Genomic DNA, 18,889 nt, shown 5'->3' with positions numbered 1-18,889 from the left:
TAACATGTCGCAAATAAACTAAGGCAGTCCACAATTAGTCCTACATCAGTTTGTTATGAAATGGATAGGCCTACATGTTTGCATTTGAACATTAAAATGAACATAAAATTCTTGAAAAAAAGGCTGAATTGACCTTGTTTAGCCCGAGTACACTAAAGTGACAATAATTTTCATCTCAGACTGTATTGTTAAAATGTTTACTTTTTGCCTAGAATGCCTCTGATGACTTGGTGTATTATGATTGGCGTGAGAGAGTCGGCGCAGGAACTGTGTTCCGTTGCGTAACGCGGGGGCTCTTTGTTATCATAGCACTGCCTCTGCTGACGTAATCATTGCACTGCAGGAAGATCTTTGGTCTCCTCCACAGTTCCAAGATCAGCCTCGGCTGCTTTAGTCTCTGCACTTACTTCTGTCCGCAAAGTACAAGCGAGCGGGGGTCAATCATCGTTACGCGATTACGCGCACGTCCGATGTGTGCTCACAGTGCGTGCGTGCTGAACTGACAGTCTTATGCAAGCCACCCTACACAGAGACACGATGTCCGACGCTGCTTCTCCAGCAGGTAACAACGGGGACCCTGCACTAAACGGTAAATTTAACCCGATATCTTTATTTCTTTAAAGTTGTCATTCGGGCGACGTGTTTTGGGACAGTCTTGGTCAACTGTTTAGGTGCTTTTTAACACTTTAATGTCTGTATGTAATATTCTAACAGAGAATGAATTCAGTTCGATGGACTCTATTTCCTCCCTTTAGAAGCCTCGTGGGTGGGACTTAGGAACTGAAGAGCGTTTGTTTTTAAAGCGACAAGCATATCATCCAATGAACGTTGTGAGGTTTTCTGCAGACGTGGTTGAAACGTAGTGTCACTGTATTGATTGATGGTTTGAGAGGCCTATCAGGTCAACAAGAAGCATCGCAGTAGGCGGTCAGAAACTGATGTCAACAAGGGGCGATGGAACTCAACTCTAACATGGAGATTAGGCAGATGTGTTCAAAATAATTTAGTGTAATACCGCCATGGGACAAACATAGACATCTGGGCCAGTAAAACAGAAAACTACCGCTGGAAATTGAACGCGTGGTGTGTGAGCGCTTGCGCTAGGAAGCCTAATGGACATTTATAAACTCGCTTTGTTTCGGAGACAAACATGCTGTTGTAGCTGTTGCCCTAGATTGCCTCAGACGTTAGCAGTCATTGGATCATCATGTGAAAAACGTCCTCCCATGACATGCCAGGCAATCACCCTAAATCTTCAGACACACTTGTCCAACTCAGAGAAAGGTTTTTGGCTACTGATGTTGTCGGTTACACCTCTGTAAAATTACTTGAGCCTCTGTAAACATCTCTAGGTCTTCTCTTCTTTGTGTTTGCCAGGAACAGACAATATTGACTTGTTTGTGTAGCCTTCCCTGCAGCTCAACAAAGAGACTTGCAATAAATAGTCAGCTGACTGGCAATTACCACTCTCATTATCTCGTGGTTGCTGTGGACTCCCATGTTGTTTTAAAGTCGGTCTGGGCTACACTATTAAATAGCCCACTTTGATTTCCACATGCTGTTGCGTAGCCTGCATCGCTGATTCTAGAGTTTTAAAACAGCGTCTCAGCAATTACCAAAAGGCGACAGTGTTGCTGTCTGAGTGCACGTGCCTGAGTTACGTATGGGTTTGGAGAGATGTGTCCCGGTAGAATAGCGAGGACAAGGGCAGCGCAGGTCCCGAGCCCCCCCTGTAGCCCCTTGGGCGCGAGAACAACGGCAGCCCTGGCCCCAAGTCACATGTAGACCCCTGAGCGCGTCTTTATTTCCAGTCACAGCGAGCGCGAACGTTTCGGACGTGAGGAGAGAGTGGAACGTTTTTCAGAAAACTTAGACGACAAGGGAGGGGTGGAGTGGGATTGGCAGTGCCAGGCTGGCATTGAGGAGTAGGTTGTCTTTCTCTTTTACACTCTGTAGATTCCTACCTTGAGTTCTCCAAACCTATTATGGGATATTGCATTATATTCAGCACATGAGGCTATGAGTGCATAGCCTTTATGTTATGTCATGTCATGTCATGGGATGACGGCCCCAATAGTATGAGTTTTATTTTTTAATGTGATCTGTGTTCACTGATTTCCAGGCCACCCTGTGGTGAGGACAGAGACTTGTTAGGTGTTGTTTATGAGTCTGTGTGTGTGTGTGGTAGCCTAATCCCTAAGTAAAGCCCATTAAATCAAGCTGGGTAGAAGTGACAGCCGGACAGCTAGGACAGCCATCCAGGCTAGGTCCGCCAGTAGGCTAAGTGTGATGTCGGGGGCCGTTGTGGTTTCGGTAGATCTCCCAGGCCTAGCCTAGCCTAGCCTACCTGACCAGCCAGCTGCCAGGACCCAGCTGCTAGAACGTTCAGCGAGGGTGGCGTCATGGCAACTTTGTTTGTTTACGTGGGAACAGAGGCCAACGTAGGGCTGTGAACAAGAGGATGGACAACTCACTGAATAGTCTAGAGCAGTGGTTCCCAAACCTTTTTCTCCACCGACCAGCCTCTACATCCTGACTTGGCTCCCGTTCCCGTACCCCCACCACCCGACCCGACCCATTCTAAAGTAGCACCTTCTATTGACTTATTCCAGACATCAAGTTTAAGAAGCCACCTTTTTTTTTTTTAAATGAAAACATAGCCTAGGCCTACTATAGAGGTTACAAATGTTATCCTTTAATTTCTTGTTTCCATATAATTATGACCTGATTCGAGATTATTTATTTATCCATGAATTAATTACATAAGATTTAAGATTTTCAACACCTCTCTGCCATAGCCCTTTTCATCTCGCGCACCCCCTAGAAGCAGCTTGCGTAGGCCTACCAGTATAGCGCTACACATACCACCGTTTGGGAATCCCTAAGGGACCTAGAGTGCAGGACTGGGAGTACAGTGCAGTGGTAGGCTACGTGCGCTCCGTGTGCTGTCTGGTGTGTGTGTGTGTGTGTGTGTGTGTGTGTGTGTGTGTGTGTGTGTGAGTTATGCCTGCTGGCTCATACCTCAGCAGAGCGAGTGCCTGAGGCGAGGTCACATGACTACTGTGTTTACTGAGCCAGAGGAAGTCATGTGCTCGGGCTCTCTGGATCCTCTTTGTCTCACTCCACACCACACACACACTCCTACAAACAGACACACACACACACACACACACACACACACACACTCCTATACAGTCCTACACACATACCGACATCCTCACACACAATTGCTCCATAGGTATTCAGTAGTCACCCACACACACACACACACTTGTTCCACAGGCAGCCCACCCACACACATACTCCCCAAAAGGCAAATCTCACACACACACACACACACACACACACACACACACACACATTCAGAGCATGCTCTTATGATCATGAGCAACCATAATCATGACCACATATCAAATGTAAGACAGTCTAATTTGAGTGGATGACGCTGCATGTAAGTGAGAATGTGTGAAAGTGTGTGTGTGTGTGTGGGTTGTGCCGTGTGTGGCCTTCAGAGTGAAATATGGCCAGAGTGTTCCGCCCCATTCCCAGTGGTTTGCAGCGATTGCAGAGTCTGTCCAGCTGATAGTCATGACTCCCTCACACACACACACACACACACACACACACACACGACACACACTGTCATTGCACAACTCTCAGATATGCATTTCGGTGTTCCACCTGTCTGATGGCCAGACATGCCACTGGTAGTAAATACGTGAGAAGAGCAAAGCTCACTCGGTCTGCCTATAGTCTGTGTGAATGTGTGTTTGTGTGTCTGTGTGTGTGTGTGTGTGTGTGGATGATGAGGAAGTTTCAGAGTGCATGGCAAAAGAGAAAGTTGTTCCCTCTTTTAGACAGCTTCTCTTTCTGCTGTATAGCCCTGGACCAGGTTAGGCTAGGGTTAGACTACTACTGCACATATCTTAGCACATCTTATAGCCAGAATGAGTTCCCCCGTTAGCCAAGTGTATCTGTGGCTAGAGAACCCTAGTACAGTTGGATAAAATGATTTTACTTCAGACAGAATATGTAGGCTACTATGGCAAAAGCCCATTTATCTTAGCTCATTGTCCTCTCACCACTAGCCTATAGATAGCATCTGAGGAAGCTAGCTTTGTGTTCTTTTGCATCACATGGCGAGATATAGAGATCACAGTTGATGACAGCTGGTGTTTGTGTGTTTGTGTGTTTGTGTGTGTGTGTGTGTGTGTGTGTGTAATGACAGTGTGGACTGGTGTGTGTGTGCATGTGAGTGAGTGAGTGAGTGAGAGGGAGTATGGTTAATGATTGTGTGTAGATTGTTCTTTGTGTGACTGTGGGTGTGTGACTGTGAGAGGAGTAAGAGTGAGGCTAATGACCATGTAGATTTGTGTGTGTGTGTGTGTGTGTGTGTGTGTTCCTGGGCTGGCTCACGTAGAACCGGCATCACCCCCCCCCCCCACACACACACACACACACACACACACACACACACAAATGCCCCCTCTACCCCCCTACTAATGCCGCCCCCCCCCCCCACACACACACTCAAAGCCATCTCATATAGGACTGTCAGGATCCTCTCTCTCTCTCTATCTCCCTCTCTCTAGCTCTCTCGCTCTCTCTCTCTCTCTCACTCCAGTTCAATTCAGTTCAAATGAGCTTTTATGACATGACTGTGCTTGCAAAGCAGCAAACAAATGGCTCCGTCACTCACTCAATCACATACATACTTTAAAAAGTTTAGTGGGAATTCAGAAAAAGATAAGTAAAGTATTTTTATTTATATAGTGCATTTCTAAGCACAGGGTGCAACCCAAAATATAAATCATAATGATGCAACATGTAGCCTTATTGCTGAAAACATTCTCTCTCTCTCTCTCTCTTTCTCTATCTCTCTCTCTCTCTCTCTCAATCTCTCCCTCCCTCTCTCTCCTGGGGATGTTCTAGTCAAAGGCCCAGTTATCTGTGTCTCAGTCAGAGCGCTGTATCCCTGTCCAAAGAGTCATGATTGTCCCGGGTGAATTCTGTCTAAGGTTCCTCTTGCCCAGGCATGTATCTGCACTGCTGAGGAGCCGTCACGTCCCGTCACGTACGCACAGAACATCCAATGGATCTACTCCATTAATATCTCACCACCCACACATGACATTACTGAAATGAGATTTGAGTGATCATTTTGTTGAAGATTTGGGGTCAGTTTGAGATTGTGTATAGTGTGTTTAAAGCAACACTAAAGAGTTTTTCGTACCTTAACATAATGTTTCCAAAATCATTGCAGTGGTTCATCAACTCGTAACAGGGTGAACGGCACTTCTGCATTCACTTCGCGACCCTTTATCGGCTATTACCGCACTATGTAACTTTACCAGATCGGGTAGTGTACCTGTTGGTCGATGCAATGAGACCTAAGAAACTATACATTTGACTTGCTTTGATGTCGCAATACATCATATTTTCATAAAATCATGCAACATGCTCTACCATGTCTGTGGACATCGTTATTTGGTGGATAAACAAATAGGGTGCGTGCAACAGAGGAAAAGTGCTTTAGTGTTGCTTCAAGTCAATATTGTTGCTTCTTCTGGATCTGTATGGCTCCCCACTGTTTACTTTGATCTTCTCTAGCCCTGATCTGGCCTCTAGAGGACTGACCTTTGGATGTGATTGATGTTTAGATATGAGGATCAATGGAAACTAATATGGTCATCTTGACATTTTATAAAACTTCTTATTCCTCTTCATCGCCTCCTCCTCTCCCTCCTCTGCTTTCTCCTCCTCTCTCTTTCCTCCTCTGATTCCTTCAATGTTCCTTGCCCTGCTCCTCTCTCTCACCTCCTCATCTACCTCCTTTAACGTTACCTCTTGTTTCTCCTCCTCTCCTGTTCCTCCTCTTCCTCTCCTCTGCAGGGTCATGGGTGGAACTGGAGATGAATAGAAGTGGAGGTGCCGCCCCCCCTCCTCCTCCCTCCACCACCTCCACCTCCTCCTCCACCTCCTCCACCTCCACCTCCACCTCCACCTCCTCAGGGCCTGTTGCGGTGCCGGGCCCGGTGCTGCCGCAGGTGGTGGAGGAGGAGGAGGATGGGGTGGTGGGGGGGCTGGAGCACGTGCCGTCGTCCTCCTCCATCCACAACGGGGACATGGAGAAGATCCTGCTGGACGCTCAGCACGAGTCCAGCCGCAGCAACTCCTCCTGTGACAGGTGTGTGTGTGTGTGTGTGTGCGTGTGCGTGTCCGTGTGCCTGTGCATGTCTGTGTGTCTGTGTGTCTCTCTCTGTGTGTTTCTGTGTGTGTGTGTGTCTCTCTCTGTGTGTTTCTGTGTGTGTGTGTGTGTGTGTGTGTGTATGTGTGTGTGTGTGTGTGTGTGTGTGTGTGTGTGTGTGTGTGTGTGTGTGTGTGTGTGTGTTAACATAAGTGTGTTAATAAGATGGCCTCAGTGCATGTCCCCTACAAACAGGATGTGTGTGTGTGTGTGTGTGTGTGTGTGTGTGTGTGTGTGTGTGTGTGTGTGTGTGTGTGTGTGTATAAGTGTTTCACAAGAGTGTTGACGGGTTGTCCCTTGCACCTGTTGCTTGCGTCATCTCCGTGAACACTCCAAATCTCACGGAGTGCCCTCACTGTGGGTTACTCCACACCCCTCACTTTATCTGTGCTTCCCTTATCTTCAGTCAGACTCAGCTGGGTCTGAGTCACCTGCCTGAAACCCATTACTGGACACAAACATACACCCACACAAACAAACAAGCAAACACACACACACACACACACACACACACACACACACACACACACACACACACACACACACACACACATCACACACACATCACACACATTCACTCAATGCACACACACACACACACACACACACACACACACACACACACACACACACACACACACACACACACACACACACAGGATAATTGACCACCCATCTCAATTTCAATTTCAAATTCATTTCACTTACAGATCACCAAAACATTACAGATGTCTCATGGCGCTTTACAGGATGTTAAACATTCAGAGAGAGCCAGTGAGTAACAGGGGTGAGGACAAATTCCCTAGAATTACAAATAGGAATTACAATAGAAATAGGAAGAAACCCTGGGCAGATCCACTACTCAAGGGCCTGACCCATCTGCCTAGGGTCAGTTACAGGACAGGACAGTAAGGTCATTTAGTGTCAAATGTAGACCTGCAAGGCCAACAGCACCTCTCACACACACCTCACATACCTCACACACTTCACACACACCTCACACACACCTCCCTGTGTAGACCAGAACATCAGACCTGCAGAGATGTTCTGGCTTCCATGTAGTTCTGGACAGAACGTAGGCCACAGATCCCTCTTAGACCCCAGCTGGACAGAACTTAGACCACAGATCCCTCTTAGACCCAGATCCCTCTTAGACCCCAGCCGGACAGAACTTAGACCACAGATCCCTCTTATACCACAGATCCTTCTTAGACCCCAGCTACTCTTCATTTTAAAATAAGTCTCGGGCAATCAGATCTCAAGTGAACAGCACTAAAGAAAAGTGTAAACAGCCAACAAAACGTACTTGTGATCCGATAATTCGAATGGGATCCTTTGGTATACATTTGACCACATACCTTTGTGTGTATAAGTAGATAGACGATGCACTACACTGAAGAGCACTGTATGTATTTACACTGAGACAGAGTGATGCATTCTGCTTGTCTAAGTGCTCATCGTGTGACCAGAGTTGAGTGAATGCTCTGTAACTGATACATTTACATTAAATATGTTTCCGTCAGCTTCTGTGTGTAGTCTTTAAGTGCCCTTTGATTATAACTGCTTGTTTGTGCATGTAGATTTTTTGTAGAAAGTTCGTACTGTCCGTACTCTGAGTATGTGTGTGTGTGTGTCTGTGTGTACACGTTACACAAGACATCAGTGACTGATTCCTGAGGTGGCCGCCTGTTGCACAAGTTTATTCCTTGGAATTGTAAGGTTATATTTGCATTCTTAGTAGTTCTGAGGTATTGAGCCTCAGTTTCAGAACTCCATAGAGTTATCTTGATAAGTGGAACAAGCCTCATCAGATATAATGTTGCAACTTCTCAAAAATGTCAGATTAGATAGAACCTTACCATTCTAGAGGGATGAACCACATAGGTGTCCTAGTGCCGTCGGGTTTGAGTCCAGCCCACGGTCATTTCCTGACCCCACTCCATCTATTCCCCACTCGCATGCAGGCACTCATCACTCTCCTGTCTCAGTAGAGTCAAAAAGACCAAAGTGTGCTTTAAAAAAGGAAGTGATTCCTAGCTGTGTGTGCTTGTGTGTTTTGTGTTTGATGTGTAGTTTTGAGACTTACGTAAATGATTCCAAACTGTGTGTGTGTGTGTGTGTGTGTGTGTGTGTGTGTGTGTGTGTGTGTGTGTGTGTGTGTGTGTGTGTGTGTGTGTGTGTGTGTGTGTGTGTGTGTGTGTGTGTGTGTGTGTGTGTGTGTGTGTGTGTGTGTGTGTGTGCTCTCTTCAGTCCTCCAAGGCCCCACACTCCCCTGGACGAAGGCCAGATCATATTTGATGCGGACAACAGGAGAGATAGTCAGGTATGACACATACAAACACACACACACACACACACACACACACACACACACACACACCCAAACATACACAGAGGCACATAGAAGCACCCAGATACAGTACACAAACACACACACACCCAGATTCACACACAAACAAACTAGCTCTGTTGACTAGCACGTACATTGCTGTGTGTTTGCCATGATTTGAAACAAAGAGTTCATCACGCTCATTACTCACACACACACACACTTATTGTAAACACTCCCAGATACACCCCGACACACACGTGCACAACACACAGACCCTTCAATTCACATGCCTAATGTGTTCACGTATATGTTTCAATGGCAACCCATGAGTTTCAGTGTTTAGCAGGCATAGTTGGAGTGTGTGTAACACAGTTCCAGTGTTAAACAGGCATAGTTGGAGTGTGTGTAACACAGTTCCAGTGTTAAACAGGCATAGTTGGAGTGTGTGTAACACAGTTCCAGTGTTAAACAGGCATAGTTGGAGTGTTTGTAAAACAGGCATAGTTGGAGTGTTTGTAAAACAGGCAGAGCTAGGGTGTGTGTAAACAACATAGTGTTGGTTGGGACGGTATAGTTGTAGTTGTACTGTGTTGGAGGATACGGTTCCATGTTCTACTGTGTAGGAGGATAGGGTTCTATATTCTACTGTGTAGGAGGATACGGTTCCATGTTCTACTGTGTAGGAGGGTACAGTTCCATGTTCTACTGTGTAGGAGGATACGGTTCTACTGTGTAGGAGGATGTGGTTCCCAGTTCTACTGTGTAGGAGGATATGGTTCCAGTGTGTAATTAGCAGCTTGTGGATCACTGTGCTTTAGTTCCTCTTGGGTGGGAATGTGATGATAATGTGCTTCTGCTTTCATAGTGTTTATGTTTTCTGTTCTCTTGAGAAAGATATGCTGTCTGTTGCTTGCATCAGCACACACACGCACACACACACACACACACACACAGTCATATCCATCTGGCAGGACGTCGCGATCTCTTTAATAACATTTGTGAGGTTGCTGAACTGCAGGCCTTGTTAGATGACCGCAGCCTGAAACACGTGTATTCACCACAGTCAGCAGATGTTCTGGGCTGCTGTAGAATGAAGGCACACACACACACACACACACAAACACACACACACACACACACACACACACACTTTTATGCTGTGTCTTGGCCTAACTGTGGATATGACGGGCTGCTATTCAGTCATACTTTGCAGTCAGGTGCCTACCATGGATACTTGGCGAGCCAGAAATGGTGACAAACATGTTTACCGTTTGCATGTTTGTCGCTATACTATAGGCTATATACGTGTTCTATTGTGTGATAAAGTCCTCATCTGAATATGTGCACCCTGCCTGCCAGCAAATGATTGCTTGATAAGTAGTTTAGATAAATAAAACATAACCCTGGCTTATTTCTTTGGTGGTCAGTGCATCAAATCACACAACAACTATCTGGCATGTCATTATCACCTTAAAGCACAAACTTTCGTATAGTAAAACTGGTGACGTCCTGGCAAGACCCTTGATTAGTTCACTGGGTGTTGTTGCTAGAGAAGGATGTTCTTGCCAGCCAGCCAGTAGTTATGACGTCATGAGCATGAATAGACTGAAGACACACTAACACACACACACACACGCACACTTTTCTGCTGTTTTGGCCTAATTGTGGATTGTTGGGCTGAATGAAGGCACCCTAAAACACACACACACACACACTTTTCTGCTGTATCTTGGCCTAACTGTGTATCGCTGGCAGTTTCATGGGAGATGTGGAATGTGTGGATGTGTCTGAGGTTGGCTGTTCTGCAGGAGGGTGTGTTTGGTATGTGAGTGTGTGTGTGCGTGTGCTCGCTTCTAATGTTGTTTTTTCTGCAGTCGGAGGTGGACATTCAGGACAGTGTGTGTGCGTGTGTGTGTGTGTGTGTGTACGCTTCTGATGCTGTTTTCTCTGCAGTCGGAGGTGAACATTCTGGAGAGGAATTGTGTGTGTGTGTGTGTGTGTGTGTGTGTGTGTGTGTGTGTGTGTGTGTGTGTGTGTGTGTGTGTGTGTGTGTGTGTGTGTGTGTGTGTGTGTGTGTGTGTGTGTGTGTGTGTGTGTGTGTGTGTGTCTGACTGATCATGTTGTTTTCTCTGCAGTCGGAGGTGGACATTCTGGAGAGGGAGCGTGAGGAGGACATCCTTATGAAGGACTCTGATTGGGTGGCAGACTGGTCCAGTCGACCAGAAAACGTTCCACCCAAGTAAGAGAAAGAGTGTGTGCGTGTGTGTGTGTGTGTGTGCGTGTGTGTGTGTGTGTGTGTGTGTGTGTGTGTGTGTAGTTGTAATAGTGAGAGACACAACACTTGATCAGGATCAGCTGTGGAATGTGGAATGGATGAGGCTTTTCTATTCCATTCTATTGTGTCTATCAAGTCTGATGTGTTTCTCTGTGTGTGTGTGTGTGTGTGTGTGTGTGTGTGTGTGTGTGTGTCTGTAGAGAGTTCCACTTCCGTCACCCGCGGCGCTCCTTGACGTTGAGCATGAGGAAGACTGGAGTGATGAAGAAAGGCGGAATCTTCTCTGCTGAATTCCTCAAAGTGTTTATCCCCTCACTGCTCATCTCCCACATACTGGCCCTCGGAATAGGGTATGGACACACACACACACACACACACACACACTGCTCATCTCCCACATACTGGCCCTCGGAATAGGGTATGGACACACACACACACACACACACACACACTGCTCATCTCCCACATACTGGCCCTCGGAATAGGGTACACACACACACACACACTGCTCATCTCCCACATACTGGCCCTCAGAATAGGGTACACACACACACACACACTGCTCATCTCCCACATACTGCCCCTCAGAATAGGGAACACACACACACACACACACACACACACACTGCTCATCTCATACATACCCCCTTGGCCTCAGACTGGGTTATGGACACACACACACACACACACTATTGGACTTCTGACTGAACGCTTGTACCTCTACCACTTAATTGCATGCCTCAGAGGCACAGGCCATAGAGGAGGCCAAAAGGCGCTAGGCTAATTCTCCCCTGTTTCAGCTGCGGCCCCTCTCCCTCAGATCTACTGTAGCTGGTCAGGGTGTAGCGATAGCCATCGTGCTCTCAGACTCCTCTTTGTTTGAGTGATATTTCATTTGGGCCTCACCCTATATATTTTCTGCAGATTACAACATTTTTACTTTTCTGTTTAAATCAGATGTAGCAAAAACATTTAGTTTTCACAGATTTATTAGACAGACAGCACATTCAAAAAAAAAAAAATCCCTGAAAGCACACAATTGATTAGAAATTTCAACATTCGATTAGTATTTGTTTTTTTTTTTAATATTCAATTTAACTACCAGACTACCAAAAATCGTTCCAACAGCCCAAACTTGAACTGGGATGACAATACATTCACATATTCACACACACACACACACACACACACACACACACACACACACACACACACACACACACACACACACACACACACACACACACACACTGCTCATCTCATACATACCCCCTTGGCCTCAGACTGGGTTATGGACACACACACACACTATTGGACTTCTGACTGAACGCTTGTACCTCTACCACTTAATTGCATGCCTCAGAGGCACAGGCCATAGAGGAGGCCAAAAGGCGCTAGGCTAATTCTCCCCTGTTTCAGCTGCGGCCCCTCTCCCTCAGATCTACTGTAGCTGGTCAGGGTGTAGCGATAGCCATCGTGCTCTCAGACTCCTCTTTGTTTGAGTGATATTTCATTTGGGCCTCACCCTATATATTTTCTGCAGATTACAACATTTTTACTTTTCTGTTTAAATCAGATGTAGCAAAAACATTTAGTTTTCACAGATTTGTTAGATAGACAGCACATTCAAAAAAAAAAATCCCTGAAAGCACACAATTGATTAGAAATTTCAACATTCGATTAGTATTTGGTTTTTTTTTTAATATTCAATTTAACTACCAGACTACCAAAAATCGTTCCAACAGCCCAAACTTGAACTGGGATGACAATACATTCACATATTCACACACACACACACACACACACACACACACACACACACACACACACACACACACACACACACACACACACACACACACACACACACACACACACACACACACACACACACACACACAGGCCCTTGCTGCTTATCTCACATAGTCTGGCCCTTAGATTGAAAGCACATGCATACACACACACACACACAGACATAAAGGCTCTCTGAAGCCTCTTGTGTGCTTGTTGCCGTGGATACAAAAGTCTGCACCTATCTAACTGAAGACTCCCTGTTGTGTGTATGCAAGATTTATGTGTCTCACAAGCATCTCACACACACACACACACACACACACACACACACACACACACACACACACACACACACTCACACCCTAGGTATCTGTGCCACTGAGTCTAACTGTGAGTCAGGTCATAAATTAGCACAGTAGGTCATGGTCATCTATTTTGGATTGGTGCCTTTCTGTGCGCAATCTTCCCTCAATATGAAGCACGCACAGATACATTCACACACATAAACACTCACTGGAAGACACACACTAGCTCAAGTGCATATGCACACACACTCTTATTATTGTCATCATGACTAATCTTTCTCTTTGGTCTCTCATTTCCTGTCCCTCTCTTTCTTCTCCTCTTCCTCCCTCTCTATCTTTCCTTCCCTCCCTCTCTCTCCTCCTCCTCTCTCTCTCCCTCCATCTATTTTCTTCTCTCATTTCTCTCTCTCCCTCTCTCTCCTCCTCCTCTCTCTCTCCCTCCATCTATTTTCTCTCATTTCTCTCTCTCCCTCTCTCTCCATCTCTCTCTCCTCCTCCATCTTTCTCTCTCTCTCTCTATCTCTCTATCTCTCTCTCTCTCTTTTTCTCTCTCTCTCTCTCTCCCTCTCTGTCTCTCTATCTCTCTCTCTCTCTCTCTCTCTCTCTCTCGCTCTCTGCAGGGTGTACATTGGGAAAAGGCTGACTACGCCTCCCGCCAGCTCCTTTTGATTGACAGCTGACTAAAGTGCCTGGGGCCCTGCCCATTGAGGCCGGGGGGGATTTGGGGAAGGGGAGTCAAATGTTGCAGTTTGTACAAAGGAGCGCCCCTCCCTCTCTCCGCCTTCCCTCCCTCTCTCCCCCCACACACCTTTTTTTACCCCCCTTTTTTCCCCCTGACCCTCATCCCTCTCTCCCCTCCTCCTCTCCCCTCCTCCTCTCCTCCTCTCTGCGGCCCACCTGCCATATATGTTCAGGCCAGAGAAGTGCCATGTTTTTTGGAGAAGAGAAGCCCGTTTTTTTCCCCCATTTTTGTTTTCTTTTCCCTCTCCCGGCTGTTGGTCTGATTGAGAAGGAGACGAAGGGCGTCCTGTGAAAGATGAAAGGAAGACGGATGCCGTGGAAGCCAAATAGCTGTGAGCGGTGGCTCGAGTTCCTGCCGTGACTTTGTGGAAGACGAGAGTCGTGTCTGTCCAGTCGTGTCAGCTCGTTAGCAGAGAAGCAAGTTCAAGATGTGCTCACACACACTCTCTCTCTCTCTCTCTCACTCTCTCTCACACACACACACACATACACTCTCACACACAACTTATTCCTGCATCCTGAATGGAAACTCACCCCAAAAATCTGGAAATGTGAAAATGCATTTTTGTTCCAGATGACTTTAAGTGCATGTTACTCTAAGTTTCAGTTCATATGTAGTTATGTTTTTCAGTTAAGGCCCAGAACAGTGGTTTTGGAGAGCTTGTTTGCTGTGTGTGTGTGTGTGTGTTCAGGGCAGTGACTTTTGGAAAGCTTTTGTGTGTTTGGACATAGTAGAGGATTCAGTGGCCTGAGAGGACATGAGAAATGGAGACCAGCTTGGTCCTCCGTCACATATACAGACAGACACACCCACATGCACACACACACACACACACACACACACACAGACACACACATGCACACACACACAGACACACACACACGCACACACACACATGTGCACACAGACAGACATGCAGACACACTCACATCACACACACACACACACACACACACATCTCACCCTACACTGTTTCTAAGTACCTTCTTTGCTAATGTCCCTTGTCTTATCTTTTAACAAGAAGAGAAATGCATGATGGGAACAAATGCCTGCTCTGTGAGTTGTCATGGAAACGGCACGCCAAGCCGACCCGTGTGGGCTGTGTGTGGCAGTGGTGGTGTTATTAGGGCACTGCACCCGATGGCTTCAAGTTGGCATTCACCCACGCTTGTCTTTTTTTTTTTTTTTTAAATCGTCATATCATATCATGCCAGGCCAGACAGGTGCGGTCATGGCCAGGCAGGTGCGGTCATGGCCAGGTGAAAAGGACGCGGTCAGAGTGACCTCCTGACTCGTTGGAACTCTGTGTTGCTTGTTGTTGTTGTGGTAGTTTACGTGCTCAGAGATGAGTTTCTCTGCTTGTGTCCTTGTTTGCGTGTGAGGTTCCCCCCACCCCACCCCACCGCCCCCCACGCCACACTCCCATGATGCACTTGGTGTGGGTGGTGTGATGCGAGGATGCAAACACCGGTTGACCCATGACCCTCTCTCTGAGGATCATTCATGCACACACACACACACACACACACAAACACCTGTTGGACCCCACTCCCCACCTAGCGTAGCATGCAGTAGCCACGAACATCATGGGTTTCATTCCTAACTGAGACCTCACAAACATCATGGGTTTCATTCCCAACTGCCACCCTTGCACCCTTGAGCACTGGACCCTAAGCTGCTCCAGGGAGACTGGTCCTTGCATGTGGCGATTCTGCAAATGGCTTTGGAACTAGGCACCAGATAAATGCGTAGATACATACATTTATTTCTCTCTTCATCGCCTGCAGAAGACCCCTGTGCCTGTGTAGTACAGCCTTGCAGCTTTTTATTCTCATCATAGTGTCTCAAAGTGCATGAGTGAAGGGGGCATAGAGCTATCGTAGTGTCTCAAAGTGCATGAAAATGGAGGGGGCATAGAGCTATCGTAGTGTATCATAGTATCTCATAGTGGTTTACTAGATGGGTGTTAGATCTGACATAGTGTCCCCTAGTGCATGAGTGGAGGGGTCATATAGCTATCATAGTGTATCATAGTGTCTCGTAGTGCATAGAGGTGGGGTTGGGCGCAAGATGTTTCTGGTGCCACACAGTCAGGGTTGAGTTCTCTTGGCTGCCGGGAAAACAAGGTGTAAAAACAGCATTTAGCATTTTGCATTTCTTCATTCTCCTCAGAGTGTTGTGTTAAGTGTTTGGACTTTTGTTGTTGGTTTTTCTTTTTTTCTTTTTTCTTTTTTTCTTTTTGTTGTGTGTTTGTTTTCCTCTTGTGTTTGGAGACTCAGAAGCTACTCAGAACGAACTGAACGCACAGAGGAAGTGGCTCAGGACTGCTCGGAGGTGAAACCAACAGCGGTGTGTTTTAGATGGATCTGCAGCTGGAATGAAGTGGGAGGAGGGCAAAGACAGACATGGATTTACAGGATTTGTAAAATAAAAATATATATAGTACTTGTTTTTTATTTAATTTTTTTCCATCCCTGATTGGACAATTGAACAGATTTTATCAATAAAAATTTAAGAACAAACTGCTCCTAATGAACTGGTCTTCTGCGTTTGATTGTCCATTTGGCTCTCTATGTTTTCAGATTCAGGTGTGTGTGTGCGTGCGTGCGTGCGTGCGTGCCCAGCACCAAGACTTCACTGAACCCCATAACATACTACATGAGGCCCCAGTAGGGGAATGGATGTCTATGTCTAAATATATTTATTTATATGTGTGTGTGTGTGTGTGTGTGTGTGTGTGTACTGCCGGCTCCTGGTCTCTTCTAGAGCCTGTTGTCCATTATTAAGGCAATGGAAATTTGGCTCACTGAAAGTTAACTCTGGGTTAGTCCAGTTCCTGTCAGGTCAAAACGCAGCCTGTGTGTTTGTGGCTGTGTAATGTGTGTATGTGTGTGTGACTGGACTATCTTGCAGCTTTTCTATTTTGTGTGTGTGTGTGTTTGGCAGTTGCCGCAGTAGTTCTCAGCTTGTCAATGATGTTCCGTGACGTCATATGGTAGTGTTTGTCCCCAAGGCGTGTGTGATGACAGCCAAAGTGGTTTGCTGTAGTGGGATCTTGTGTGTGTGTGCGTGTGTGTGTGTGTGTGTGTGTGTGTGTGGGATCCTGAGGCTGAGTCGTGTGTGTGTGTGGCCTGCCTTAGTGGGATCCTGAGGCTGAGTCGTGTGTGTGTGTTGTGTTTGTGGCCTGCTGGAGAAATGGAAGCCAGCTTGGTCCACAGTCTCCACACACACACACACACACACACACACACACACACTGAGGTGGGTTGGTCCTATGCCCTAGCATTACTCCACCCTGCTGCAGAGCGAGTGGCAGGAAGCTTGCGTAATGAAGGCTTTCGTCAAACTCCAGAATCGCTTTGTCAGCATTGTTTGTGTGTTTGTGTGTGTGTGTGTGTGCGACATGACTGACTTACAACCTGTGTGGCTGTGGATGCCTATAGACTTCCTTGCAACTTGTGTGTGTGTGTTAGACTAGACTGCATTGTAGCCTGTATGTCTGTATGTGTGTGTGTGTGTGTGTGTGTGTGTGTGTGTGCACTCTGCGTTGCTGTAACTGTAGCAGCAGCAGCGCATGACTCTCTCTCTGGTCCGAGCGGACGAACGGCTGCAGTTATGCAAGTCATGCTAGTGTGTCTGTGGTGCTAAGCTACCCCTCACTATGCCGCGCCGTGCTGGCCACTGAGCACTGGACTGGCCCTCACTCACGGCACGTTCTAGAAGCCGCCACACACACACACACACACACACACACACACACACACATTCCAGCCGCCACATTCCCCTGCGGGCGCTCACACAACAGCGCTTGTTGATGTCCCTCCAGTGCTCTATTTCTGGAGCGGGTGCAGAGACAGCCCCTCTCACTGGCCCCAGAGGTGTGTGTGTGTGTGTGTGTGTGTGTGTGTGTGTGTGTGTGTGTGTGTGTGTTATTCCCAGAGTGCTTATTTGTCAATCTGGTTAGCACCCTGAGTCAATGCCAGTGGTTGTGTGTGTGTGTGTGTGTGTGTGTGTGTGTGTGTGTGTGTGTGTACTATTAATGTGACTGTGTTTGTGATTGTGATTTTATTTTTGTGTGGGGGCCAATATAAAGTTATATTTGTGTGTGTATTTGTGTGCATACCCATATTATTTATATGTGACTGTGTTTGTTGTTTTGTATTTGCAGAGTAAGTGCAAGGTGCTGTGCACTTTGTAGTACAGAATGAAGACGCATTCACACCAAGAACGATAACTATGATAACGATTACGATAACGATAAATGTTCACACTGACCAATGATAGAAAAGTCTCTCCTCGTGAAAATGAATGTGATGGCTAAAATGTGATGGGTTCTGATTGGCTGTTAGCTTTTTATCATTCTCTAAATTGGTCTGAAAGTGATCCCCAACAACATTGTTCTTCAGTTCTGATAATTCACTGGTATAGCCTATCATGGTCTGGGCTCAGTGCTATTATGATGCTATGGTGTGCTGACTTTACTGACACTTTAACTGGTGTCAGTCACTTTCTCTTGTGCACCTGTGTGTTTTGTGTTCACTATGAATGGGAGTGTGTGTGTGTGTGTGCATGCCAGAGTGTGTTTTCATTCCTGGACGCCCACCAATGTGACCTTTGACCCACAGTTCATCAATCAATTGTCAGGAGGGGACCTTCCCTGAAGGCCCCCAGCAGGTGCCAATCTATTGTGTGTGTGTGCGTGCGTGTGCATGTGTGTGAGTGTGTGACTTGGTTTTCCTTGGTCACATCTGAACACTTCCCTTGTCCCCTATACACCCATGGAAAACACGGACATGAAGAGGATTCCGAGCTTCTCTAGTTTTGAAGGACTTCAAACAGACACATGAGCGCCCAGCAGCTTGATGCTGTTATCTCATTATGTGGTTCCCACACGCTCTCGGAGATAGAGATGGGGTCTGCGCCTTTTGTCTAATAGTTTGGTTGTGCCCAGTGCCGTGCGTCACTCCAAGAGGAAGGTTCAGTCAGGTAGTAGAAAAGTAGAGACTGCACTCTGAACAGGCTGGACGAGCTACAGGACCGAAACGTTTGTTTGTTTGTTTATTTGTTTGATATGGCCTGTAATGCTCTATCGGCACTTTGAATACAGTTTTCTATCAATTTTAGCCCTTGAGTGCAGTCTCTGCTTTCCCACACTCTCTCCCCATCTCAGCTCATGTCCCACCACTCCCTCCCC

At 46.6% G+C, this 18,889-nt stretch overlaps 1 protein-coding gene across 1 annotated transcript; it reads left to right on the top strand.

Moving 5' to 3' along the window:
- Positions 1–338: 338 nt before the first annotated feature.
- bnip3lb (BCL2 interacting protein 3 like b) lies at positions 339–16,227 on the top strand. Its single transcript, XM_062553917.1, has 6 exons — positions 339–589; positions 5,893–6,187; positions 8,498–8,570; positions 10,715–10,818; positions 11,055–11,204; positions 13,574–16,227. The coding sequence occupies exons 1-6, from the start codon at positions 511–513 to the stop codon at positions 13,620–13,622; spliced, it is 750 nt and encodes a 249-aa protein (XP_062409901.1). The 5' UTR covers positions 339–510; the 3' UTR covers positions 13,623–16,227.
- Positions 16,228–18,889: the final 2,662 nt, after the last annotated feature.

The sequence above is a fragment of the Sardina pilchardus genome, chromosome 14, assembly GCF_963854185.1.
Source record: "Sardina pilchardus chromosome 14, fSarPil1.1, whole genome shotgun sequence".
Lineage (NCBI taxonomy): Eukaryota > Metazoa > Chordata > Actinopteri > Clupeiformes > Clupeidae > Sardina > Sardina pilchardus.
Note: the sequence above shows the minus strand (reverse complement) of the source record. Positions and strands in the feature narration are given on the sequence as shown.